This window comes from Gigantopelta aegis, chromosome 2 (genome assembly GCF_016097555.1).
Source record: "Gigantopelta aegis isolate Gae_Host chromosome 2, Gae_host_genome, whole genome shotgun sequence".
Taxonomy (NCBI): Eukaryota; Metazoa; Mollusca; class Gastropoda; order Neomphalida; family Peltospiridae; genus Gigantopelta; species Gigantopelta aegis.
In genome coordinates this window covers 8,306,535-8,333,316 of record NC_054700.1, presented here as the reverse complement: position 1 = coordinate 8,333,316, position 26,782 = coordinate 8,306,535, and the positions used below count along the sequence as shown (strand labels likewise).

Genomic DNA, 26,782 nt, shown 5'->3' with positions numbered 1-26,782 from the left:
CCACAATGTGGGTCCCCCTCCCACCTCCGCCACATAAAATTCTGGCTATGCCAATGGCTGTAGCTTGTTTGCCATTTAATACATAGAACTAGATTCTTATCCACACACATGAACATCAAAGAATGGTATTTTGTACCAGATATTCAGAGTAAGACTAACAAGTCAGCTTACAGCAGTATAACTTGGTACTAATATCAGCTTATATTGTTTTACTTTCAGCATAAGCATATTCCATCACAAAATGGTAGCATATCATCGAGCGAGAACCATTCCAAGAGTAGACCTGTGGTGATCCACCTCAAGCGGAAGCAGACGCGACCCAAGTCCCGCGTGGTGAAGGTGCTGCCGGCCCTCAGAGTCCTCAGAAACAATGTCCACTACGCCATCGTCAGTGGAAACGATGCCGGGCTCTTTTCCATGCACAGGAGAAAGGGCATAAGCTCTCTACACTTCACTCACAAAGTACACGAGAAGAACGTTTATAGACTAGACATAGAGTGCAGTCCCATCCATTCAGACGAGCTAGTCGGCGGTAAACCCGTCCATCTGGAAGCCTATATCATACCGTTAGAGATTCATATAATATGAGAACGTATTGCATGTCGGTGATATATTACTGTAACTGTCTCTCGATGGTAGTGAGAAACATGTTTTCAAGGATTAGTCTTTATTTGCTGAAGTGCTATTGTCTGAAAGTGTCTGTAAAAGTTTATCTGTTGTTGTTGTTTAGAGTTATCTGCCTTTTGCAGACTGCATGGCAAGTTTGAAATGAAAATGAAAAGAAAAAAGAAGCACCAAAAATTGATTAAACTGAAATTGACTGAAAACATGAGTAGATAGAAAGTTGTAGAAGAGGAATACGTTTATGTCTAGTAAATATGCATGATGTGGAGATTACATTAAAAGAATGATGTTATGGTCAGTGTTCAGGGTTCGTAGTGCTCTTTAAATTCCTTCAAAGTCTTTGAATTTGAAAAAAATGATTTTTAGGTCTTTGAAAGTCTTTGAATTGTAATAAGTCTTTAAATTCTCACAAATCATAGCCAAAGCAAGGATGATATCTCTTACAGCTGCATGCACTTGATATTTTACAGTTACAAGGTTTAATTGTCATGATGCATGTAAAACAGCTCAATTTTTTGACATGGACAGCAACATAAACAAACTGATTTGGTATTTTTATCGCATTCTATTGTTTTTGACCGCTGTGTAAAAGTCTTTGGAAGTCATTGAAAATGGCAGGTAAAAGTTCTTTGAATTTGTTTGGTCTTTAAGGCTATGAGCCCTGATGTTGGACGTGACCGTCTCCTGATATTCGTTAAAAAATTTAAGTAGAAATAATGTAGTGCTCTTCAGATAAGATTGCACACTTTATTTGAAATGAATGATTGACTAAACAACACGCCAGTGCATTTGGGGTTTTTAATTCATTTAAATTGAAAGTAAATAATGGCAACACTAAATTATAAGGTCATTACTAGGCCTACTTTTATGTATAAAAAAAAACCCACATCCGTAGCAACTGGATACAAAAATTCATTGATGAATTTGTGAATGCTATGCATTTGGTGGACATAGATTTACAATACATATGTATTATATTATGGAGAAATTAATTAAATGAACTTATCATGATCAATTTTGTCTCCAAAGATTCCATCGATGTTTCACTCTCAAATCAGGTTCATTTATTTTTTCAACACCACTAGAGCACATTGATTAATTAATCATAGGCTATTGGATGTCAAACATTTGGTAATTCTGACACAGTCATATTTCTTTTGAAGTATAAATAAAGAAGATTTTTGGAATAGGGTATTTTTGATAGCCTCATCCTTTAGATACTAGTGCATGGTATGTTGCTTATTTAGCAACTGTGCCAACGATTATCTGTACCAACCTGGACTAATTCTGGCATTAGGATAAGCACAAAACTTCTGAAACTTGTTTGGAATAGCAATATTTTCAACTCTTGATTATGTGTATGTAATTTCTGAATTATTCATCTGGCACTCCATACTCTAAACATTTTATCAGAAGATAATTGTTAATTTCCATTCTCTAAACTTTAAAGGCGCACACTCTAGTTTTAATCCGTAAAAAAAAAATGGACACTAAGTTTAGTTAATTGACAAACCTGTAACTCACTTGGATAAAGTTACAATAGAGTGAAAGAAAAGTCTGTGACATTAAAACGGGAAATAGCCTTAAAAATAGACTAGAACTCGAATCAATAAACCACTTCTTCTTAAATGCATGTGCATTTTTAAAAATATTAAAAATGCATTTTTGGTTATTAGAAACACCAGGATGACCAGAAATACTTCAGTTCTACGGAAATGGGAAATTGATAATCTAAAGAATAAAATATACGTAATGTTTGATTTCAATGATCATAAATGGCTCTAATATTGAAACATATGCTGTAGTGTTTAAAAACTAGGGTCTGTCCCTTTAAAAAAAACACAAGTCTGAGCAGTTATTTGTTTCAATTGGAATTAAAAAGTGAAGCAGGAGAAATTATTAAAACAGGAACACAATTACTGTACAACACAAAACATTATTTCATTCTATGGGTTTCACGTTGACACATTTTTATACAGTGGGCTTGCTATGTGTAGCTTTAAATAGCACTGTTACGTGAACATTTCAAGACCTCAGCATAACAGGGTTCTAACTGAAATATTCGTCTTTTTAAGATAAATATATTTCAAATTTCTCAGATACATTATACACTTGCCTGTTATGCAGTCGAAAATAAACAGGTCCTATAAAGTGCATTAGAACGTTGGGGAAGGTGGGGGGGCAAAGTCAATGTGATTTGAAATTGGGGGGGGGGCACTGTCAGTCTGATGGTCCAGGGGAGGGAACTTTAAGGGCTCAAAGGACAAGGATCAGTTAGAGGGGGTTCAGGGCATACGTGTACTACCCCAAGAAACATTTGAATTTCAGGCATTGCCAGCATTCTGAGCAAAATAAGTTGTGGGAGAGAAGGCATTCCACTCACTCACCCCCCACCCACCCAATGTTCCAAGGCACTGATAAATGCCACATTCATCAAATTATATAGCAATTGTTCGAATGTCGTGAGTTTAGGTAAAAATTGTCAGTTAGAATTCTGTTATATACTGAGGTCATGATCTGTCATTTGGTGTATGAATATAATATAGTTGACGGAGTATGTAACCTTTGTGAGTGTAATCTTTGTGTGAGTATTAGGACTTAAAACCTACATCTATTCTAACTAGCGTATAAAGTTTCAGTGATTGATATTATATTCATGGCAGTCCTCTTAGTTGTGTTCATATGTACAGGTACAGGTGTCATTTGTCAAAGGTTCTAAGTAAGTTATATATGTATTGCACATATTTTATAACAATAAAACAGTTAAAATGGAAAATGTGTTCTTGTACTTTTTAAACGTTTAATTTATGCTGCCTGTTGAAAGGAATGAACTGTAGAGTTATCACAGTACGTGTGGACAACCTGTGCCCTTTGACTGGTATTATCAAAGGCATAGTTTGTGCTGTCCTGTTTGTGGAAACGTGCATAGGCCTTGGATCGGGCTGTTTCTGCTTCCCATCTTCCCTATTGAACAAGCATCAAAGTTTGTTTTGTTTAATGACACCACTAGAGCACATTGATTTATTAATCATCGGCTATTGGATGTCAAACATTTGGTAATTCTGACACATAATCATCAGGGGAAACCCAATACATTTTTCCATTGGTAGCAAGTGATCTTTCATATGCACTTTCCCACAGACAGGATAGCATATACCATGGCCTTTGATATACCAGTTGTGGTGCACTGGCTGGAACGAGAAATAGCTCAATGGACCCACTGACTGGGATTGATCCTAGACCGACCGTGCATCAAGCGAGCGCTTTACGACTGGCTATATCCTGCCCTTGGACAGGAGTGTGCTGCAACAGCTTGCCCTGAACATGTACTTTTAAATAATTTTCAAGTTTGAGCTAATGAAGAAATTTAGTGGGTTTCCACTGAAGATTAAGTGTTGGATCTACCAAATGTTTAACATCAGTGGCCAGTGATTAATTAATCAATATTCTAGAGAGAGAACCTGTAAAAAAAATTCATTAGTAACAAGGTATCTTTTATATGTTCCACCCCACAGTCAGGATAACACATACCATGCCCTTTGATATACCAGTACTGAGTAGTGATGCACTGGCTGGAACTAGAAATAGCCCAATGGGTTCACCGACTGGGATCGATCTTAGACTGACCAAGCATCAGATGAGTGCTTTACCATTGGGCTACATCCCACCCTTTTTCCATTAGTAGCAAGGGATCTTTTATATCTATTAATAGCAAGATATATTTTATATGCAATCCCACAGACAGGATAGCACATACCACAGCCATGTTGTGGTGTTTTGGCTGGAACAAAAAACAGCACAATGGGCCACCAACGGTTTAAGAACTGGTGACAGTTTATATATGACAAACAGTCTACGTATCTCCCTGCAACCAAATGTCACATCTGATGTGGTTAAAGTTTGTTTTTGTTTAATGACACTACTAGAGCACATTGATTAATCATCAGCTATTGGATTTCAAACATGGAAATCTAAAAAATTTCACTAGTAGCTAGGGATCTTTTACGTGCACATACCACAGCCTTTGATATACCACTCGTGGTCAATCTGATTAAAATTAGCTCTACTGGTCTACCACATGTAATAGTGGAGCTCATTTTAATTAGATTGCACTCATGGTGCACTAGCTGGAACGAGAAATAGCCCAATTGGCCCACCAACGGGAATTTATCCCAAACTGACTGCACATCAAGTTACCACTGGGTTATGTCCCCCTGGGGTGTGGTATAGCATTCACCTGAGGTGCAGTGGGTTACAGTACTGATCGCACTCTGTGGATGTTGAGTTTGATGATTTAATAATCATCCACTATTGGATGTCGGACATTGATAATTGTGACATATGTTCAGAAAATCTGCTACATTTTTACATTAGCACCAAATGTTTCACATCCAGTAGCTAATGGTAAATATATCAATGTGCTCTAGTGGCGTTGTTAAACATAAAAACCCTCAATCATACCTAGAACAGTCTCTTCGTGAACTACTTTGTTAGTTTCACATGCCTGAGCAGAAAGAGGGGGTATGTCACATTGTGACAAAGGGGAATTTTGGTGGTGGTATTTCACTTAGGGCAAAATGTCCAGGTGTCTTGTACACACGGTTCCAGCTTACCCTACCCTTTCTGTATCCATGATAGCCTGCTAGTATATTTACTGGTTTCACATCCTGGTACCGGCTCCAACTCAATGGGAGGAGTTTGCAGGGATCCAGGATTTGTTATTTGTTTTATTGGGGGGGGGGGGGGGGGGGGGGGGGGGGTTGTTGTTTTTTTGGGAGGGTACATGCAGTTACTTACATGGAAGCTGGGGGAGTAGACCCTCAAACCACTTCCCTGGATCAGAGCTTGGGGAGAAGGTCACTATACAACTCTCACTAACGCCTAGTAATGGATAGCTGAGGTGTGTCCTCATTGCCCAAGGGTAGTGTGATTGAACCTTAATTTGATATAGATACAGAAGTCCTATAAATATTTCCATATTCTGAGGAATATCGGTAACTTTCAGAAGAAATGTTCAGAATCAAGTGAACGTGTATAAGTCCGGGTCCAAGTCCGTGTTAGGGTTTAACTTTCCGGCCCGAGTCCGTGTTTGAGTTAACGTTGACGTTCACTTGCGGCTTTACTAACCTACTGGTTTTGAGAAGAACTAAAAAGGAAAAGAAAAGAATCCTGTATTTGGATTCGGGTTAAGGGTTTATAGCAAATATGGCTGCAAAAGTGACGAACATTGATGTCATACTCAACACAAGTGATTTTGTCGTGCCAAGTTGTCCACATGGTAAACAAGTTTTAGATAACCCTAAAACACGGACTGGAACCATGATACAAACACACACAATTTGTGGCATTCAAGGATTGACTAAATTAACTCAAATGAAAGTCAAATTTCCCAAATAGAAAGTTAGATTTTACCCAAAATTGTTTTGAAAAAGACGAAAGAATAGTAATAATGAATTTTTGTGCTAGACGGATATTTGGACGGTTATGATCACATCCAGAGATTACTCTATAGAAAAAACATGGAATCATCCAAATGGCTGATAATTTTCGAGTAGGCCTACGCTGATAACAAATATTTTACACAAACCTGACAGCACCCCCTTTCAATAACATTTCGGTTAAGTACATAGGCGATAGTTGCTGACGTGTTTCCTCTGGTGGTGTGTGTATTACTATTAGTGGTGAAGAATCATAGTCACTTTGTACCCTAGTCATATCGTACCATCCATTTCGTACCATGCTGCCTGGTCATTTCGTACCCTAGTCATTTCGTACCTTGGTCATTTCGTACCATTGCAAAAAGTCATTTCGTACCCAAGTCATTTCGTACCCTAGTCATTTCGTACCATTATGAAAAGTTATTTGGTACCCCAGTCATTTTGTACCCTAGTCATTTCGTACCCTAGACATTTCATTCCAGTATATAGAAAACGAATTGACTATAGCATAAAAGCAGTGGGTTTTGTTTTAAAACTTTATTTTGACAGTTTGAAAACCAGAACACGTTATTGTGCAGCATATCGTTATTGATACCTATAATACCTGTCAACTGTTATTTCCATTTTACCTGCCGTATATGGTATTTACTACTAACTGCCAACCGGCCTCGGTGGCGTCGTGGCAGGCCATCGGTCTACAGGCTGGTAGGTACTGGGTTCGGATCCCAGTCGAAGCATGGAAATTTTTAATCCAGATACCGACTCCAAACCCTGAGTGAGTGCACCGCAAGGCTCAATGGGTAGGTGTAAACCACTTGCACCGACCAGTGATCCATAACTGGTTCAACAAAGGCCATGGTTTGTGCTATCCTGCCTGTGGGAAGCGCAAATAAAAGATCCTTTGCTGCCTGTCGTAAAAGAGTAGCCTATGTGGCGACAGCGGGTTTCCTCTAAAAAAATCTGTGTGGTCCTTAACCATATGTCTGACGCCATATGACGTAAATAAAATGTGTTGAGTGCGTCGTTAAATAAAACACTTCTTTCTTTTTTTACTAACTGCCAACTTCGATTTTGTGTGAAATGGCTCCAGATAATTAATCAAAAACAACAAAACAATATAATGGACCAACAAAATATTATTTATTTATTAGGTCTTCTTTTCAAACTTGGTTATTTGCATCTTATTTGTTTAAGAAATAAACAATAACAGCCATTAAAACATTAACTACCTTACTGATTGCCAAATTAGCCAATTGCTAATGTTTATACAAAGTGGCAATAATTTTTAGTCTTTTGCTGATAAAATATCCCTTAAATTAACCACAAATTTGTAATTTAATGTTATTTTGTAAAAGACATTACCGGGGTGATTGTTATAAATTGTTATACCATGGTACGATATGACTTTCAGTTATGGTACGAAATAACCAAGGTACGAAATGACTAGGGTACGAAATGACTTTTTGCAATGGTACGAAATGACCATGGTACGAAATGACCAAGGTACGAAATTACTTTTTGCAATGGTACAAAATTACCAAGGTACGAAATGACCAGAGTGCGAAACGACCAAATTAGGTACGAAATGACTATGGTACGAAATGACCATGGTACGAAGTGACTAGCAACCGTGGTGAATAAGCAAAATATTTGTTATTGGTGAACTCAAAAATTATCAATATAAAGGTATTTAGCACTAAACTTAGAATTTTTGTTGTATTAGAGCAGGAATCTTAGTCTACTGTGTGGTAGTCAGCCATTCCGTGTTTTCAGAGAGCGATCCTAACCGTCCAAATGACCGTCTAGCTTTAGAACGGCAGAGTACTTGGGCTATGATGCAGCATGTGTGCATTCTGGTCCTTGTATCTGATACAGCTGCTGCACATTGTCATATGCGTACAAGACAAAACATCAAATTCGGGCAAAAATTATACAGATATTCAGGCAAAATGTGTTAACCTGAGACCTTTTTATAGTGTCATCATTCTACCCACAACTCCGCCGCCATTTAACCGTAAATAAAATGTGTTGAGTGCGTCGTTAAATAAAACATTTCCTTCCTTCTACCCCAAAAATTCATTGTAATCCACATCAAAATGCATAGTGATTCATTTGCAACCCTACATAGCTGTTTGGTAGTAATGCTGATATGAATAAATGTTATCCAGATTCGGGCATTTTCATTTAAATTGTGCAAAACCCATCCTTCTCCCACCCCTACAAAAATGGGAGCCTGTACACCTATGCACATTGTGTAATAGTTAGTATTTATTTATAACAGCTGTATTTCAACTGCAACTAGTAAAATCATTTCAAATAGATTTTCATATTAAATTTGTATTTAATTTAAAAGTAAAGCTTTATTTCAAACATTTTTATAAGACGTATTCCTTTATGATGGTTGGGGGTGAGACGTAGCCCAGTGATAAAGTGCTCGTTTGATGCTCAGTTGGTTTGGGATCGATCCCCGTTGGTGGGCCCATTGGGCTATTTCTCGCTCCAGCCAGTGCACCACGACTGGTACATCAAAGGCCATGGTATGTGCTATCCTGTCTATGGGAAGGTGCATATAAAAGATCCCTTGCTGCTAATCGAAAAGAGTAGCCCATGAAGTGGCAACATTGGGTTTGCTCCCTCAATATCTGTGTGGTCCTTAACCATATGACCGACGCCAGTTGTAAATAAAATGTGTTGAGTGCGTCGTTAAATAAACCATTTCCTTCCTTCCTTATGATGGTTATAAACACTACATACATTATGTAGTGACATATTACTGTATGTGACATTCAAAGTTAAATGCCATGCATTTTGAAAAGACAAATTTAGATTTCAGTTAATATGTGTGTAGGATTCTTCTGCTTTATATTCTTCTTTCAGTTTTGATGCAATTTGGTAAATAAAATGTGTTGAGTGCTTCATTAAATAAAACTTTTTTTATTTTTTTTATTTGATGCAATTTGTGGCGTTTAAAGTGTAAAATTTGTTCTGCATATGCAGTCGGTTATTTATTGTGACAGCAATCAAGTGTTCTGAAAACATATAGCACCACATGTCATTAAAACTAATGTTTTACCTTTTGTTTTAGCAGCATCCAATGTAAATGATACCCCCCCCCCCCCCCCCCCCTCTGTCTATTGACAAATTAGTCAATTGCTAATTTTTATACAATATGGCTAAACAATTTAGACTTTGGCTAATAAAATATTTCTTAAATTAACCATATTTTAATAATTTTCAAGAAATACTCTTACATTTCTAAAAATTGGCTAAACCAAAATCTGTTCCAGTGTAAGCCCTACCCAACTCTATGCTAAATACCAGATAGTATGCTGAGGTATTTAAAAAAAAAAAAACTTTCCTTTCAGCTTATTTGTTTTCACATGTTATACTTCCATGTTCTAGGTCCAGCACTGCTGTTTGTTAGATATGACCAGTCACAGAATTCTGGCAGGAAGTTCTTTGCATGTTCGGCATTCCGAGACCGAAAACAATGCAGGTTCTTCCAGTGGGCAGATGAAAAAATGTCAGACAAACTACAGAAAGTGATAGAGATGGAGAAACAGCATACAGAAAGAAAGTTTTCTAAACAAGACTTATGGGAAAGGTAATGCATTACAAGAACAATATATATGTTTGAGGGTGAGTGGGAGATTGTAAATTTGTTTTTTGGTTTATATAATAGATAAACAGGGTCTTCTTCTTCTTCTTTTCGTTCCTTGTAATGATATCACAAGGAGATGTTTGCTGCCAGGATGAATCTGACAGTGACATGGAGGGATTCCTGGTCTCCATAAAGTTTTTCTTCTGTGTTTTTCACAGGGTTTGACAAATCCACTAGCCTTTCTATTCGTCTGGACTAGTGGAAATTATCATCTGTATCATAATAATACATAGAGCATGAGCCAAAGCTTCTGTGAGGGCTAGTCATTTCTCAAACACTGAGATAAAACCCTTGCAATTAATCATGGCAATCAGCAACATTTTCAATTTTTTGCAGCATTTATCTTTGCCATGGAACTTTCAATTTTCTATGTCACTTTTCTTAGTTAATTATTTCTTTTTTATAATACTTACAAATGAAAGTCCTTTCTAACTTATTAATTTAAAAATTGTCATGTAAGTAGCAGTGGAGATTATTTTTCCAAGATGTGTGTATTTATTTGCCATGGCCATTTCTTTATAAATGCTAAGGTTGTTTCTAATTGTTTGATAGATTTCAACAATTTGCTGAACTACCAAAGAAAGATAGACATGTCTGCCAGTCCTGTGGAGTTTTCCTGTTGCCTAGCAACCAGCTGAATCATTCAGGTCAAGGTCACACCATCAAGCACCAGATAGATGACAGTCTGGTTCGGCGACCATCACAGTTGTTTCATCCACTGAATGACAACAAGACTTATGCTGTATGTATCTTTATCAGCATTTATGTGTTGCCTACGCTGCAGGTTATATAATGCAACTATAGATTCATTTTATTATGATTGTGTGACAGAAAATTCCGGGCCGTACCCTCCGGGGGGGGGGGGCAGGGGGGGGCAGCTGCCCCCCCTGAGAATCTTGTCCTTTTTTTTTTTTATATATCTCCAGTAATAGCATAGAAATGTTTAATCTTTATAGTATGTTAAAAATTATTTATAAAATTTAGTGCCCCCCCATGGATTTTGGTCAGGGTACGGCCCTGAAATTTGACATTCCACCACTCTCCCATGTAACATTTGTGATGCTTATAGGCCTATCTTTCTTTAAAAATTACCCAACACTCATAAACATACACATACACACTCGTACTTGACATAATTTTTTATACAGGGGTCGAAATACTACTGTCCCAACTGGTTTTTGCCAGCCAACATCACCACAGGCCGGGAAATATTTTTGCCTGTCGTCCCATCGGACCAACAATTATTTTGCATTTATACTCCCACATTAGTTTCAGTAAAATATGTATCTACATCCAAATATTTTTTAACATTCTGACAACAGCAGGCAAGATATCTCGTCCAACGTCACACCAGTCGACATACTGTACAATGTATACAGTGCATTCCCCAATTCATATTTCCCGCCGTTTTGCACACAATATATACTAGTATTTAACAAAAGGAAACAGTTTAGTTTAGACTATGGCTGCTTTAATTTTTTGTTTTTCAATGGAAAATACATAGGAATTTTTAGGTTGTTGGCAAGTGTTTTCGCTTGACAACAATGGCGGCATGTCGTAGTCATTTTCAGGGATCGATAGATGATTGTGACAGCTAATTTGATAATAAATTTGATAGTTTTACCAACAACAAAAATCACCAAATATTGGGATATGACTCGTAGTTCATTTAAAAAAAAAATCTTGTCAGAAAACCACTGTTATTGGGAATAATGGACATAAATACTGGACAGCTGGATTTTAATCAACATCAACTGATCTAAAATATCATAAAAATTAGAAAAACCCACAAAAATAAACTTACCGATTTAAATATGAACTTTATTTTATGTATTTATAAAATATTTAAGTGAATATATGAGTAAAAATTATAAACTTGTACCCACTCAACATGGTTTTTGTCAAAAATTAATACAGTAGTTTAAAGGTTAAATTGATTCCACCACAGAAGTTATGATTATAAACTACAACATTTATTAGAATACTACAGGTATAACTGTTTGTAATTTTTAACAAAACACACTATTTAAAAGGTGATCATACTTATCTGGCAAGCTTTGATAAGGGCTGGCAACGTGTGTAGCTTGCAGGACCAAAATGTCTGACAGGAATTTAATTCAGCCAATTTCAATCTCTGACATACATGTATCATGTTTATTTCTTGAGGGAAATAATGTTCAATTGTCATGAGCGAGTGCCAGTGAAAATTATTTTGTGAGGGACATAAACATAATATGAAATGGTAGCATAAGTTTAATATTCTATTACTCATAATTGATCTGAATTTATATCAATGAACTCTTTGAATTCATGTTCCGATATGCTCAAAGTGTGCCAACATAATGACATCATTGTATAATGTTACAGCGGGATGTAACACTTTGATATGAACCAAGATATTATTTACCAATGGGTAATAATTTCTGTCTGTTTTTTCTTTCTTTCAGCAATATTTGTTTTCAGAGGCATCTGTTGACTTTATTCTAAAATGTCTACACGCGTTGGGTGCCTCCCATGTGATCAACATTGGTACTCCCAGGTATGTTATGCTTAATGACACAATATTCCATAATATGAAACAAAAATAAATTGTCTTGAAAATTAATTATAGGGTAGTTTTATTCAATCCAGGCAATAGAAGCTGGATATTTACCCACCCCCACCTCACCCCCAGTTTAAAGGTGAATTAATATTTAGTTGCTGGCATCTTCCAACACTAACCAGTATGTCCAAATCTGTTGTAGCATATTTTAACTGGTAAATAGTTTAAAAACCAAAAATTAAATTTGAATAATTCATGTACTTGCTAATAATAACACTAAAACTTCATACTTTATTTTGAATTATTTGTAGTCCATAAACAAGAACGCTCAATAAGACAACTTGCCCATATAAAATGATGTCATCAGATATGACGTTCCCTGACGACATAATTTTTGCATTCATCAAGAAATGAACAAACTCTGTTGCTACATCTTGACCAATGGGATGACATTATGTTTTAATGAACGTAACAGAATTTTAATTGTAAAGTTTTCTTTTCTGTCAGTATTAGTGTTTATTTGTTACATATGAAAATAATGTAAACAATTTAGCAATTAAAATAATTTGATATCTTATGTATGAAGTATACATGTGCTTAAAATACTTTATTCTACTTTTATCGCATTTTATTAAATGAAAAGTCATGGGTTTTTGATGATGTACTTTTTACAGGCCACTAGATTTCAAATTATATGGAAAATACTTTTTTGGAACCCATAAGAAACAGTTTTGTGGTAATCATGGTATTACATCAGTGCTTGAAATTAGCTCTTGTCTGTCCTGAGTAGTGAAAATCTGCTCGGATGCAAAATGTACCTTGGGTGTCATCTAGTGGACAAGGAAAAATTTACAATGCTGTTTCATTTTGAGCAAACAAAAACATTTCCTTCACACTTGAATAAAACTAAAAATGTATTTGGACAAGTTAGAATATTGGTGAACAAGTAGATTTCTAGATGTACTTGTCTGGTGGACTAGTGAAAAATATCTGCTTATATCTGTTGCTGTATATGATAATGTGTCAAAGACTTTTAATTCCGTGATTTTTGCCAGTTGACATGCTTCCAAAAGGTTAACAGTAACAATGATCTCTATGAAATCTGGAGGCATATTTTACTGTAGTAATATAATTTTTGTATTATTAATATTAAAATATTGTTTAAAAAACTGTAGTTTAGTATTCTACTTTAGAAGCTTCATGCAGTTTTTAGTTTTAGTTTGATGGTTTTTGTTTGTTTCTTTTTTCCCCAGAATTCATGAAGCTGTAGTGAACGACTCCAGTGTTTCTCTTTCTTCTCTTCTTTTGGATCTTGATCAAAGATTTGTGAGTGGTTACTTAATCAGTTATTGTATTGTGTCGCTTCAACTTCATTTTAATAGAGGGGTGGATTTAACTCAGACAGTAGAGTTTCATCTGAGATGCTTAGGTCATAGGATCGAACCTCCTTGTCTCACCTTTTAGGTTTTCCCATTCCAACCAGTTCCCCATGACTGGTAGTATATCAAAGACAGTGGTTTCTAGAAACTTTCTGTAAAAAATCTAAACTTTTGGCTGAGTGTTGTAACACTTTCAGGTACTTATAAAAGATCCCTTGCTACTAATTAAAAATAGTAGTTCAAGAATTGGCAGCCGAGGGTTTCCTCTCTCATTATTTCTGTGGTCCTTAACTATATATCAATCTGATGCCATATATCTGTAATTAAAATGAGTTGAGTGCATCATTAAATAAAAGATTTCTTAGTTTGTAATACTTTTTATTGCAGGGAGTGGGATTTAGCTCAGTCGGTTGAGTGCTCGCCTGAGGTGCTTATGTCGCAGGATCGAACCACCTCAGTGGATCCATTCAACAGATTGTATTTTTTCTCTTTCCAACCAGTGCACCACAACTGGTCAAAAGCTGTGGTATGTGCTTTCTTGTCTGTGGGAAAGTGCATATAACAATTTCTATAGACATTACCTGTCCTTAAACAAGTGCACCTTCCCCCCCCCCCCCCACGCAAGTGGTCTGGTCCGAACATCCCAACAGCCAATGGGATGGCCTAAATTCTTCTACTGCATACTGCTCTCTAGTTCCGGTCACATGACTGTAACTTCCTTCTTTTTCTCTTCGCTAAAGGGTCTGGACGTCCTTTTGCTTGGCTCTGTTTGGAGTCAACTTTTTTATAAGACCTTTGGTTTTGTATTCGTGTTTGGGTCCAAGTATTCTCCATATAAAAGATCCCTTGCTGCATTAGAAAAAATGTAGCGGGTTTCCTCTAATGACTACGTGTCAGAATTACCAACTGTTTGACATCCAATAGCCAATGATTAATTAATCAATGTGCTCTTGTGGTATTGTTAGACAAAACAAACTTCTTCTTTTTGATTGCAGGAGCAGTTTTACGAGCCACATGAGTTTTGTCGTTACAACATGTTTAATCACCATTTCTTTATTATACTTTCTTTTTGATTGCAGGAGCAGTTTTACGAGCCACATGAGTTTTGTCGTTACAACATGTTTAATCACCATTTCTTTATTATACTTTCTTTCTATTGCAGGAGCAGTTTTACGAGCCACATGAGTTTTGTCGTTACAACATGTTTAATCACCATTTCTTTATTATACTTTCTTTCTATTGCAGGAGCAGTTTTACGAGCCACATGAGTTTTGTCGTTACAACATGTTTAATCACCATTTCTTTATTATACTTTCTTTCTATTGCAGGAGCAGTTTTACGAGCCACATGAGTTTTGTCGTTACAACATGTTTAATCACCATTTCTTTGGAGGACAGGAAGATCGAGATCTGTTTGATAAGTTTGTAGCGGAAGGGAAAGATGGGAAAATAGTCATACTTATTGACCCTCCATTTGGTGGAATGGTTGAAGCTCTTGGAAATACACTACGAATGCTGATGAAACAGTGTAAACATGGTAAGAGTCTCAGGGTTTCTGCCAGAGGGTACGGAAGGTAAACATTTCATACTCTAAAATCTTGGAAATTAATGGGTATATATTTTTAATTTTTATGTGGATGAAAGTAAAAGAACTGCTGTTTAAAATTTGTCAAAGTACATGAATACTTTGTCCAATTTAAAAACATTTCAAACCCATAACCATCTAGTAGGGGTACTTATCGTCTGTTTTGTTTTACTACATATCCTCAGATTATTTTCTGACAGAAAGCCTGACTAGATAAGTATAGCTAAATCTGTTCAAGCAACCACCTGTCTTAAGCAGCCCCCTGTCCAAAGAGACCACATTACATGTTCTGAAATGAAGTCATAGACCCAATGCATGGGTAGTTGATTAGGTTACAGAAGTATAATTCACTGGACAGGTGGTATAATTTAAAAAATTCTGCCGTTGTATGATTTACTCTTATTTTGATTGGACAATGTCACTAACAAAACTTAATGTTATCCTTTGATAAATTGCAAAAAATGATGTCATTACTTAAAGTTGCACACCCTAGTTTCAGCCCGCGAAAATTAATTATAATTCTGGTTAATCTACAAACCTGTAACTCACTTAGATCACGTTTTTATAAAATGGAGTAAAAAAGGTTTTATATCGATAAATACCATGGGAATCCCCGTGACTCAATTATTTCATTTTGAAAGTTAGTATTCTGATGTCACCGGTAGATGTCGCTCGAAGCACAGAAATGCCTATGTCACGACAAATTTCCCAGAGTGCACACAGACTTGGGGTGCGTTCCTTTCACCTCTCCTGGGCATGTTCCAACTGTTCTGTCCTCTCCAGATATCGTAAGACTTATTGGTTTTAAGGGCTTGTAATGTTTTGTATTGAGATACCTACTTGTCTGAGAACTTTATTGTTAATGAAAATGTGCACAAACTGTGAAGAAAAACCTCACAAATGAACGACAAGCAAACGACAACAAATCGGATGTTGATTGCGCGAACCGTGCACGAGAAAACAAACCGAACCAAAATGATAACGGTCACGTGGTATACCAACATCTGTGACGTTGAAACGGGAAGATCCCCTCTAAAAATAGATTGGACCTCGTCTGCTCAACGTTTTTTTCTCAGTGGCGCGTGCGTTTTTAAGAAGAAAAAAAAATCCATTTCGTGGTATTACAAACATCAGGATTACCAGGATTACCAAAAAAACACTCCAGGAGAATGGAAATGTATATTCTAAATAATGTAAGTAAAGTGTAATTTTATTTGTGAAAAAATGGGTTTAATAGCGAAAAACAACGGCGTAATGGTTAACAACTAGGGCGTGTCCCTTTAAAATGGACATCATTATGTAAAACAGGTCATGGAAAGGACGTTAGAAATTGATTTGTGTGTATTTTTAACTAAATAAATTGTGTTGTTTGTAATTATTATAAAATTGTTTATAATTGTTTTGTGAATTTATTGATGTATAACTGTCACAAATTGTTTCAAAGTTTGAAATATATTTCCCTGTTTTTGTTGTTGTTGACCGATGCTTAGGTCGGTATTTCACTTGTATTTCTAATTCCATAGGTGACTCTTCAGTGCCTGTCTTTTGGTTCTTTCCTTACTTCATGGAAAAGAGAATCACAGAATCAGTGCCAGAATTTTCCATGCTAGACTACAAGGTTAGTACAGATATTTTATTACCCCAGCAGTCACTCATAACGGGGAAAATATTTTTCATATTTTCTTGGTGAGAAATATTCTGGATTAGCTGTAATGTACACTACTATTGGATGATTTGATCCATACAAACAAAATGACGTCATGTAGTTTAAAGGGATTGTGATTACAGCTTTCTGTTTTCAGTGTTAAACTTGTAATAAAATGTTAGTTTAATGCAATTCAGTATAGACTTTTTTAACAGAATATATAGAACTTTGGTTTTTGAAAAATATTTGTGAACTTGATTTAAATACTAAGCTATAGCAATACTCAGAACAGTGTGTAAAGTGGTTTACATCATTTCTATATATTAGTACGTCTATGTATATAAAAAATAAAGGCTTTTAGAAAAGAAAAGAAAAACTGGGTTAATAAATAGAATATCAAACTCTGTATCAGTTATTATAAAATTTATGTTCCGAGTAAAATAAATGTCACTTGTCACTTTATTATCCTCTATATATCTTTCTTTCTTTTTAAAAATTTATATCAGAATTTATCTTAAACTCTCTGTTAGCAATAAGAAAGTCATCAAAAACCTCACTAGAAATACTAAAGATGTGTCCCACTCAACATACAGATACAGCGAAACTCCTCTAAACGGGACACCCTCCGGTATCCGGTTTAGAGAGGTTCTCGTCTGTACAGATATTTAAAAGAGGACCGCAGTAAATGTCCGGTTTTGAGGTAATTCTGCTTTATAGAGGATCCGGTTTAGAGAGGTTCTCGTCTGTACAGATATTTAAAAGAGGACCGCAGTAAATGTCCAGTTTTGAAGTAATTCTGCTTTATAGAGGATCCGGTTTAGAGAGGTTCTCGTCTGTACAGATATTTAAAAGAGGACCGCAGTAAATGTCCAGTTTTGAGGTAACTCTGCTTTATAGAGGATCCGGTTTAGAGAGGTTCTCGTCTGTACAGATATTTAAAAGAGGACCACAATAAATGTCCGGTTTTGAGGTAACTCTGCTTTATAGAGGATCCGGTTTAGAGAGGTTCTCGTCTGTACAGATATTTAAAAGAGGACTGCAATAAATGTCCGGTTTTGAGGTAACTCTGCTTTATAGAGGATCCGGTTTAGTGAGGTTCTCGTCTGTACAGATATTTAAAAGAGGACCGCAATAAATGTCCGGTTTTGAGGTAATTCTGCTTTATAGAGGATCCGGTTTAAAGAGGTTCTCGTCTGTACAGATATTTAAAAGAGGACCGCAATAAATGTCTGGTTTTGAGGGAATTCTGCTTTATAGAGGATCCGGTTTAGAGAGGTTCTCGTCTGTACAGATATTTAAAAGAGGACCGCAATAAATGTCGGGTTTTGAGGTAATTCTGCTTTATAGAAAATCTGGTTTTGAGAGGTTTCACTGTATGTATATATTGTGAATACAACCCTGGCAATTAAGAATTCAAAATGACCACAACAAAAATATGTCGTAAAAAATATAGTTGCCACAGCATTTTCCATGGCAGTTTTGCAGTTAATGTGTTAGAGAGGTGTTTAGTTTGTCAGTGATACCAAAAAATAAATAATAAATTAAGAAAAGTCATGGTAATCTCCACGGCATTGCTGATTGCCGAGGTTAATTACCAGGGTTATAACATGTCTATAACTGTATGTTTTTATGGGTCTTTGTGAAGACTTCATGCATGCAGTCAAAATTAATAGAGGCGAGACGTTGTAAAGCGCTCGCTTGATGCGCTGTCAGTTTGGGATCAATCCCTGTCAGTGGGCCCATTGGGCTATTTCTCACTCCAGCCAGTGCACCACGACTGATACCTCAAAGGCTGTGGTATTTGCTATTCTGTCTATGGGATGGTGCATATAAAAGATCCCTTGCTGCTAATCGAAAAGAGTAGCCCATGAAGTGGCGACAGCAGGTTTCCTACCTCAATATCTGTGTGGTCATTAACCATATGTCCGACACCATGTAACCGTAAATAAAATGTGTTGAGTGCGTTGTTAAATAAAACATTTCCTTCCTTTCTTCCTTCCTTCCTTCAAAATTGATAGTTCATCCGAATCTATGGTGATTATATCATAGGATGTGCTGGTGAACAAAGCTTTTATTTTATTAATGATTACAATTGTTGCTTGAATGTCCATACCTCCATTTGTCTTATCATTTAAACGTGTGCAACAAAATACATTATAGTGACAAAATTCTTACATTGTTCATTGCAGGTGGACTACGACAACCATGCCCTCTTTAAAGACAAGGGAGGTAAGAAGGGATCTCCTGTAAGAATATTCACCAACTTGCCGCCAGCTGAAGTGGAGTTACCTCCCGAGGAAGGATACTGGTAAGTATTTTTTTAGAGGCTTTTATTTTATCTATACTGCATGCAGATGCACTTTTTTTTTTCTTAATAGGTAATACAGTACAAAATATTAATAATTATACAACATAGAGCAATGTTTGGGTTTTAGAATTTTTAATAACAATTGTACACAATTGTTTAAAAATATTAAACATTCATTCATTCATTCAATCTTTTTTTTAATAAACATTTTTAAAAATCATGAATGAATGTAGTAGAGAAATATAGAATATAATTAATAAAAGATGCTTGAATTGTATGTAGAGAAACATTTAATTTGTGTTTAATTGCTTCTTAATTGTTGCAGGTTTTGTTCCACGTGTAATCGATATTCATCCAAGGAGAACAAACACTGTGATGAATGTGACAGTTGTACATCAAAGGTAAAACTAGTGGCACTGGGGTGTTCTGTCTGAGGGTCGGGGAACCATTATTCAACAACAAATAGCTCACATGTTTGTGCATTTTGGGAAGTCATTCATTCATTCATTCATTCATTCATTTTGGGAAGTCATTCATTCATTCATTCATTCATTCATTTTGGGAAGTCATTCATTCATTCATTCATCCGGACTCGGTGGCGTTGTGGTTAGGCCATCGGTCTACAGGCTGGTAGGTACTGGGTTCGGATCCCAGTCGAGGCATGGGATTTTTAATCCAGATACCGACTCCAAACCCTGAGTGAGTGCTCCACAAGGCTCAATGGTGGTTCACACCGACCAGTGATCCATAACTGGTTCAACAAAGGCCATGGTTTGTGCTATCCTGCCTGTGGGAAGCGCAAATAAAAGATCCCTTTCTGCCTGTCGTAAAAAAGTAGTCTATGTGGTGATAGCGGGTTTCCTCTAAAAATAAACAGTGTCAAAATGACCATATGTTTGACATCCAATAGCCGATGATAAGATAAAAAATCAATGTGCTCTAATGGCGTCGTTAAATAAAACAAACTACTTTTTTCATGCATTCATTCATTCATTCATTCATCCATCCATCCATCCATCCATCCATCCATCCATCCATCCATCCATCTATCTATCCATCCATTCATTCCATCATCTATCAATCCACTCACCTACCTATCCATACCATCCATCCATAGTCACTCATGCATCCATCCATCCATCCATCCAGTCATGCAAGCATCCATTCTTTCATTCATCCATCATTCCATGCATCCATCAAGTCACCCATCCAGTTACTCATTCACCCATACTATCCATCCATCCATCCATCCATCCATTCATCCCTATTTATTTTATTTTATTTATTATATTTAATTCTGGAAAACAGTATTTTTCAAACAAATTTATTACTATAGGTTACATTGCCATCCTGTCTGTCCTTCTCTCTGTCTGTCCTTCTGTCTGTCTTTCTGTCTGTCTGTCCGTCCGTCCGTCCATCCATCCGTCTGTCCATCTGCCTGTGCCACATGTTTTCCGGATGTTTTTTGCAGAAGGCTTTTAAATATTGAGCTGAAAATTTTTGTATAGCTTTATTATGTACTGTTACAGATCACGTTTGACTTTCATGGCGATTTACCCATTTTTGAAGGAGTTATGGCCCTTGAACTTAGGAGATATGAAAGTTTGTTTTCCGGACGTTTTTACCAGAAGGCCTTGAGATATTAACCTGAAATTGTGTGTATAGCTTTATCATGTACTGTTACAGATCAAATTTGATTTTCATGGCAATTTACCCATTTTGATGGAGTTATGGCCCTTGAACTTAGACAATGTGAAAATTGGTTTTCTGGACTTCTATTTTAGAAGGCCTTGAGATATTGAACTGAAATTTTGTATATAGCTTTATTACTGTTACAGATGAACTTTAAAATTCATGGCAATTTACCCATTTTTGTCAGAGTTATGGCCCTTGAACTTAGGAGATATGATATTTGTTTTCCGGACTTTTGTTTTGCAATACCTGAAAATATTGAGGAGAAATTGTGTATATAGCTTTATCATGTACTGTTACTGATCAAGTTTAACTTTCAATGTAATTTACCCACTTTTCACAGATGTTTCGCTTTTGAATTTAGGAGATACGAAAAATTGTTGGGGTAGATAGGGGACGTGTAATGCTTTAGCAGTACTCTCAAAATGCTTGTTTAACAATATAAAGTCAATTTATATGCTTCAGTATTAAACGTTCATATTTTATATGATACATTTGAGATGGATATATATTATATGGTTGCTTGAACGAAGTTGAAAAGCATTAAAGATATTTCTATGGTTACAGGATGGCACCACTTATGTTCACTGTTCTATCTGTGGTGTCTGTGTGAAGCCATCGCGCGTCCATTGTCCTCACTGTAAAACCTGCCAAATACCTGGTCACACCTGTGACACGGAGGAGAGATCAAAAGGTGAGAAGTATTACTTGGTTTTATACATTGATCACCAAAAAATACACGTTTCTTTTATAATGTGTTGACATGTTGAATTTGAAAATTATATTTAGTTAGCCATAAAATAACTCAGAGAAAATTTCACAAAATTATTTTCTTATGAGTGAATTATGATGTATTGTCCCACATTTATGACCTAAAATGCAAGATATAGGTAGGCCTATTACTTTTTGATGGCAACGGACATGGCGTCTGCTTTTGAGTTTAGCTCAACAATAAAGTTTAACGTTTAGATCCATTTGTTAAAAACTATTACGTCCAGATGATTGAAACTTGATTTATAGTTGCACCTATAGATATTCATCACAATGCATATGACATTTGATTTAAAATAAATAAAAAAATTTATTATATTTTTGCAAATTTGTTTTTAAAAGTTTTATTTTAGGCCTAAAAAAATTTGTTCAGAAATGTGCCAAAAACAATTAGGTAGGATAGGTCAGCTTTTGTTTTTTAAAATGTTTTTTAAGCTACATTTTCATTCTTTACATATTAATTTTTAAAAATTGGGGTGGGGGGGGGGGGCGGGGTACATTAAAACATTTTAAGAATCAGTCCTTTTTTTCTAATTGAGGTCGGGTTCCCAGAAACATATTTATTTTTAATATCACCTTAAGATTTTATTTTTTTTTAAATTTGACATGGATGCAACTTTCAGCGACATCAAACAAATTTATTGTAGGTGTGACATTTAATTCTGTAGAATAACTTTACGCATTTTGTTTAGTCTCATTCCCAATACAAAAAATTTGCAGAATTTTACTATAATACTTCTAAATAAAATAACACTTTTATAATTTAAAGATGAAACAAAATACAAAAACAATTTTTTTTAAATCTCTTTTTGTGAATACTTCAAGAATCTTTCTTTCGTTTAGATGTTGCCATTCTATTTTCACTTTTTTGGAATATCATAGCGGTTATATAATACAGTGATGTTCCAAATGTTTTGTTTTTAAAAAGCTCAATTTGCGATGTGAGTATTTTTCAAATTTTCTTACACTTCTGGATTACTGTATACATTTAAACTGTTTTGAACATTTGTAAAATTATAATCAACAAATTGTATTACTAAATATATTCATTTAAAAATGAAACGGTAGAAAATTATATAACTGCAACCAACAATCCGTGCGTATTTCTTCAAACCATTTGGCTCGACTCTATACATGGCATTTAAGTTAGACTGGTCGCAAGTTGTCACTGTTGCTATATATCGCATTTGTTAACGTCTATTCCTGTGCTGCGCATCAAGTGTATAAAATCAGTCTAAAATATTTGTTAGAATAATACGTCTGCTTTCGCGTGAAATATTGTGCCCTGTAATAGCGACCCGTTTACCTTTTATTCCTACTGGTGGATTAATTAGAAGCAATCACCACACAAAAGTGCGAGGCATACCCTTAACAATAAGGTGTAGTTATACTAATTACACTACTTTAAGTAATTAGGGCTTCCTGGTCGACCCACCATGCGATTAGCTTCAGATTATGTAGTAGCTGTGAAAACAACTACTGACTTCTTTTGACATGAAAGATGAAGCCCAAACAATATAATAACAACACAACTGTTTTTTATGTGATGTGGACTTTTGCCCGACGCATTAATAAAAATACGCATTTTTGTTCACTCATGTACGGACGCAATAATATCATGACGTATTAATTACATGATTTACAGTATTCTTATGATAAACTTGTAACATTTGAACTCTTCAGGCTGTCATATTTGTGGAGATTTCACTCACAAAAGAAGAGAATGCCCAAACAAGAACAAAAGGTAAGGGCTGGTTATTTTATTTAAACCAAGTATGTATGTCTCATCTCCTCCTAACTATTACAGTGACAGTAACTAATAGCGACATTAATCTTAAATATTTTTAGTTCTTAAAATCTCCTCATCTATGGGGTGGATCCAGGATTTTGTAAAGGGTTGGTTACAAAATTCTAAAAATGGCAATTTGAGTTTGTTAAAGTAAATAAGTTAAGCACCCACAGGGATCAAGATCTGAAATATTTTAAAATAAAGATTTTTTTGTTTCTTTTAATGACACCACTAGAGCACATTGATTTATTAATCATCGGCTATTGGATGTCAAACATGTAGTCATTTTGACACGGTCATAGAGAGCAAACCCGCTACATTTTCCCATTAGTAGCAAGGGATCTTTTATATGCACCATCCCACAGACAGGATAGCACATACCACGGCCTTTGATATACCAATCATGGTGCACTGGCTGGTACGAGAAATAGCCCAATGGGCTCACCGATGGGGATCGAACCGCGCATCAAGCGGGTACTTTAGCACTGGGCTACATCCCGCCCCTTGAACTAAAGATGCTCATAGATGTGTTTTCAGAGCATTTTGGTGTTTTATTTTGTGGATGATGAATTTGAACCACCCCCCCCCCACCCCCACCCCCCAAAAAGTAATTAAAAATGGCAGTCTGGAGGGGTGGTCACAGGACCCTTGTAACACCCTCTAGATCTGTTAGTGTTAGGTACTGGCCTCGGTGGTGTCGTGGTTAGGCCATCGGTCTACAGGCTGGTAGGTACTGGGTTCGGATCCCAGTCAAGGCATGGGATTTTTAATCCAGATACCGACTCCAAACCCTGAGTGAGTGCTCCGCAAGGCTCAATGGGTAGGTGTAAACCACTTGCACTGACCAGTGATCCATAACTGGTTCAACAAAGGCCATGGTTTGTGCTATCCTGCCTGTGGGAAGTGCAAATAAAAGATCCCTTGCTGCTAATCGGAAAGAGTATCCCATGTAGTGGTGACAGCGGGTTTCCTCTCAAAATCTGTGTGGTCCTTAACCATATGTCCGACACCATATAACCGTAAATAAAATGTGTTGAGTGCATTGTTAAATAAAACATTTCTTTCTGTTAGTGTTAGGCATATTATATATAAGAATACTAATGGGATTTTTTTTCAAGGTGTATTATAAACCTCTTGCGTAATAGTAAACAGGTTTTAATAAGCACTGAAAAGAGATGTTCTATTGCCATGTTTAGAAAACTTTGTATCTGGTATCGTATTCAATTTTGGAGAAATAAATGTTTTAAAAATAGTTCATTTAATATAAAAATTATTACTATTTGGATGAATTACCTCCCTTTTTATGTACTTATTTGTAAATTATCTTCTCTAACAATAAAAAAACCTTTCATTCAATTTAAAAAGTGCAGATGAAAAGCTTTCTTGTAACATCTAAGACTGTTTGTACCAATTTTTGCTTTCTTCTTGGTTACATTTAAGTTGGTTACTTATTTGTGCTTTCTTCTTGGTTACATTTAAGTTGGTTACTTATTTTTGCTTTCTTCTTGGTTACATTTAAGTTGGTTACTTATTTTTGGTGTTTTGTGAAAATGGTTTGAGGTCACAGGATTGAACCCATTCTCTGACTGGGTTTTCTCCCATCCCACCCATTGCCCCATGAATGGTGTATCAAAGGCCGTGGTATGTGCTGTCCTGTTTGTGGGAAAGTGCATATAATGCTACCAATGGAAATATATAGCGGGTTTCTTTTTAAACGAACTATATGTCAGAAGTACCAAATGTTTGACATCCAGTTGCCAATGATGAATACATCAATGTGCTTAAACAAAACAAACTTTAACTTTGTAATTTTAAACCGGCCTTGGTGGTACAGTGGTTAAGCCATCTGTCTAACAGGCTGGTAGATACAGGGTTCGCAGCCCGGTACCAGCTCCAACCCAGAGCGAGTTCTTAAGGGCTCAGTGGCTAGGTGTAAGGTCACTACACCCTCTTCTCTCTCTTCTCTCTCACTAACCACTAACAACTAACCGACTGTCCTGGACAGACAGCCCAGATAGCTGAGGTGTGTGCCCAGAACAGTGTGCTTGAACCTTAATTGGATATAACCACGAAAATAAGTTAAAATGAATGTAATTTTAAGTTACTGTTTCTGAAATGTGAATATAACCATATTTATGTTAATTTTAATTAATTTATTTTACTCAGAAAATGGCAACAACACAAATCTGCTGGAAACGATGGAATTGTCAAGAAAAAGAAAAAATGTAAAAGATGAAGATGAACTGTGAATAAAACTTTTTAAAGGAATTATTTCATCTTCTTGAATGGTTAAAATAGTTTTGTTTGCGAAGGATTGAATCTACTCTGTGGACCGGTTCTCTTTGAGAATGGCCAATACAGCACAAATCCCCTTGTTTTCTTCGAGATACAATTGAAATTTTGAGTAAAAGTCTGTATCTATCTGTAATATTTGTATTTTTGCACAGTTCTTTACACTGTTTTTATTTAAATATTGAATTTTTATATTGATGTTGATCATCACTTTGTTTGTTTGCATTACCATAGTTTGACACCCAATATCAGATGTATTTTTCGTGTGGGGTGTCGTTAAACATTCATTCATTCATAAATAAAATGTGTTGAGTGCGTCGTTATATAAAACATTTCCTTCCTTCCTTCGCTTGATGCCTGGTCGGTCTGGGATCAATCCCCATCAGTGAACCCATTGGGCTATTTCTCGTTCCAGCGTGTGCAACATGACTCGTTTATGAAAGGATGTGGTATGTGCTATCCTGTCTGTGGGATGGTGCATAGCCTGTGTTAGAAAGAGGCAGAAAGTAGCCCAGTTGGAACTCTCTTGATGCAACCAAGTATTGAAATAACCCTGTGTTAGACAGAGGCAGAAAGTAGCCCAGTGGTAAAAGATCCCATGCTACTAATGGAAAACAAATGTAGTGGGTTTCTTCTCTAAGACTGTACATCAAAATAACCATATGTTTGACATCAAATATCCATAGTTTAAAAATGATGTTAAACATTCCTTTCCTTGCCTTTCTCTCGCAACCAAGTATTGAAATAACCCTGTGTTAGACAGAGGCAGAAAGTAGCCCAGTGGTAAAGCACTCTCTTGATGCACGGTCTGTCTGGGATCGATTGCCGTAGGTGGGCCCATTGGACTAGTTCTTGTTCCATCCAGTACACCACGACTGGTATATTAAATGCCATGGTATGTGCTATCATGTCTGTAGGATGGTGCATATAAAAGATCCGTTGCTATTAATGGAAATGTAACAGGTTTCCTCTCTAAGACTATATATATGTCAAAATTATGAAATGTTTGACATCCAATAGCCGATTATTAATAAATCAATGTGCTCTAGTGGTGCCG

The 26,782-nt window shown here is 36.1% G+C and overlaps 2 protein-coding genes across 2 annotated transcripts in view; both read left to right on the top strand.

Annotated features, from left to right (window-relative positions):
- LOC121379373 (fibrillin-2-like) overlaps nt 1-2,221 on the top strand; it is an 83,918-nt gene extending 81,697 nt beyond the window's left edge. The window contains exon 63 of the mRNA XM_041507962.1: nt 220-2,221. Coding sequence (XP_041363896.1) covers nt 220-588 — 369 coding nt within the window. The 3' untranslated portion in view covers nt 589-2,221. The remainder of the gene's footprint in view (nt 1-219) is intronic.
- Nucleotides 2,222-5,683: 3,462 nt separating this feature from the next.
- Nucleotides 5,684-25,701, top strand: LOC121376616 (rRNA N6-adenosine-methyltransferase ZCCHC4-like). The gene is made up of 12 exons (XM_041504489.1): nt 5,684-5,902; nt 9,465-9,666; nt 10,276-10,465; nt 12,171-12,262; nt 13,519-13,591; nt 14,973-15,180; nt 16,752-16,846; nt 19,063-19,181; nt 19,507-19,582; nt 21,441-21,567; nt 23,328-23,388; nt 25,600-25,701. The coding sequence occupies exons 1-12, from the start codon at nt 5,830-5,832 to the stop codon at nt 25,667-25,669; spliced, it is 1,386 nt and encodes a 461-aa protein (XP_041360423.1). The 5' UTR covers nt 5,684-5,829; the 3' UTR covers nt 25,670-25,701.
- Nucleotides 25,702-26,782: the final 1,081 nt, after the last annotated feature.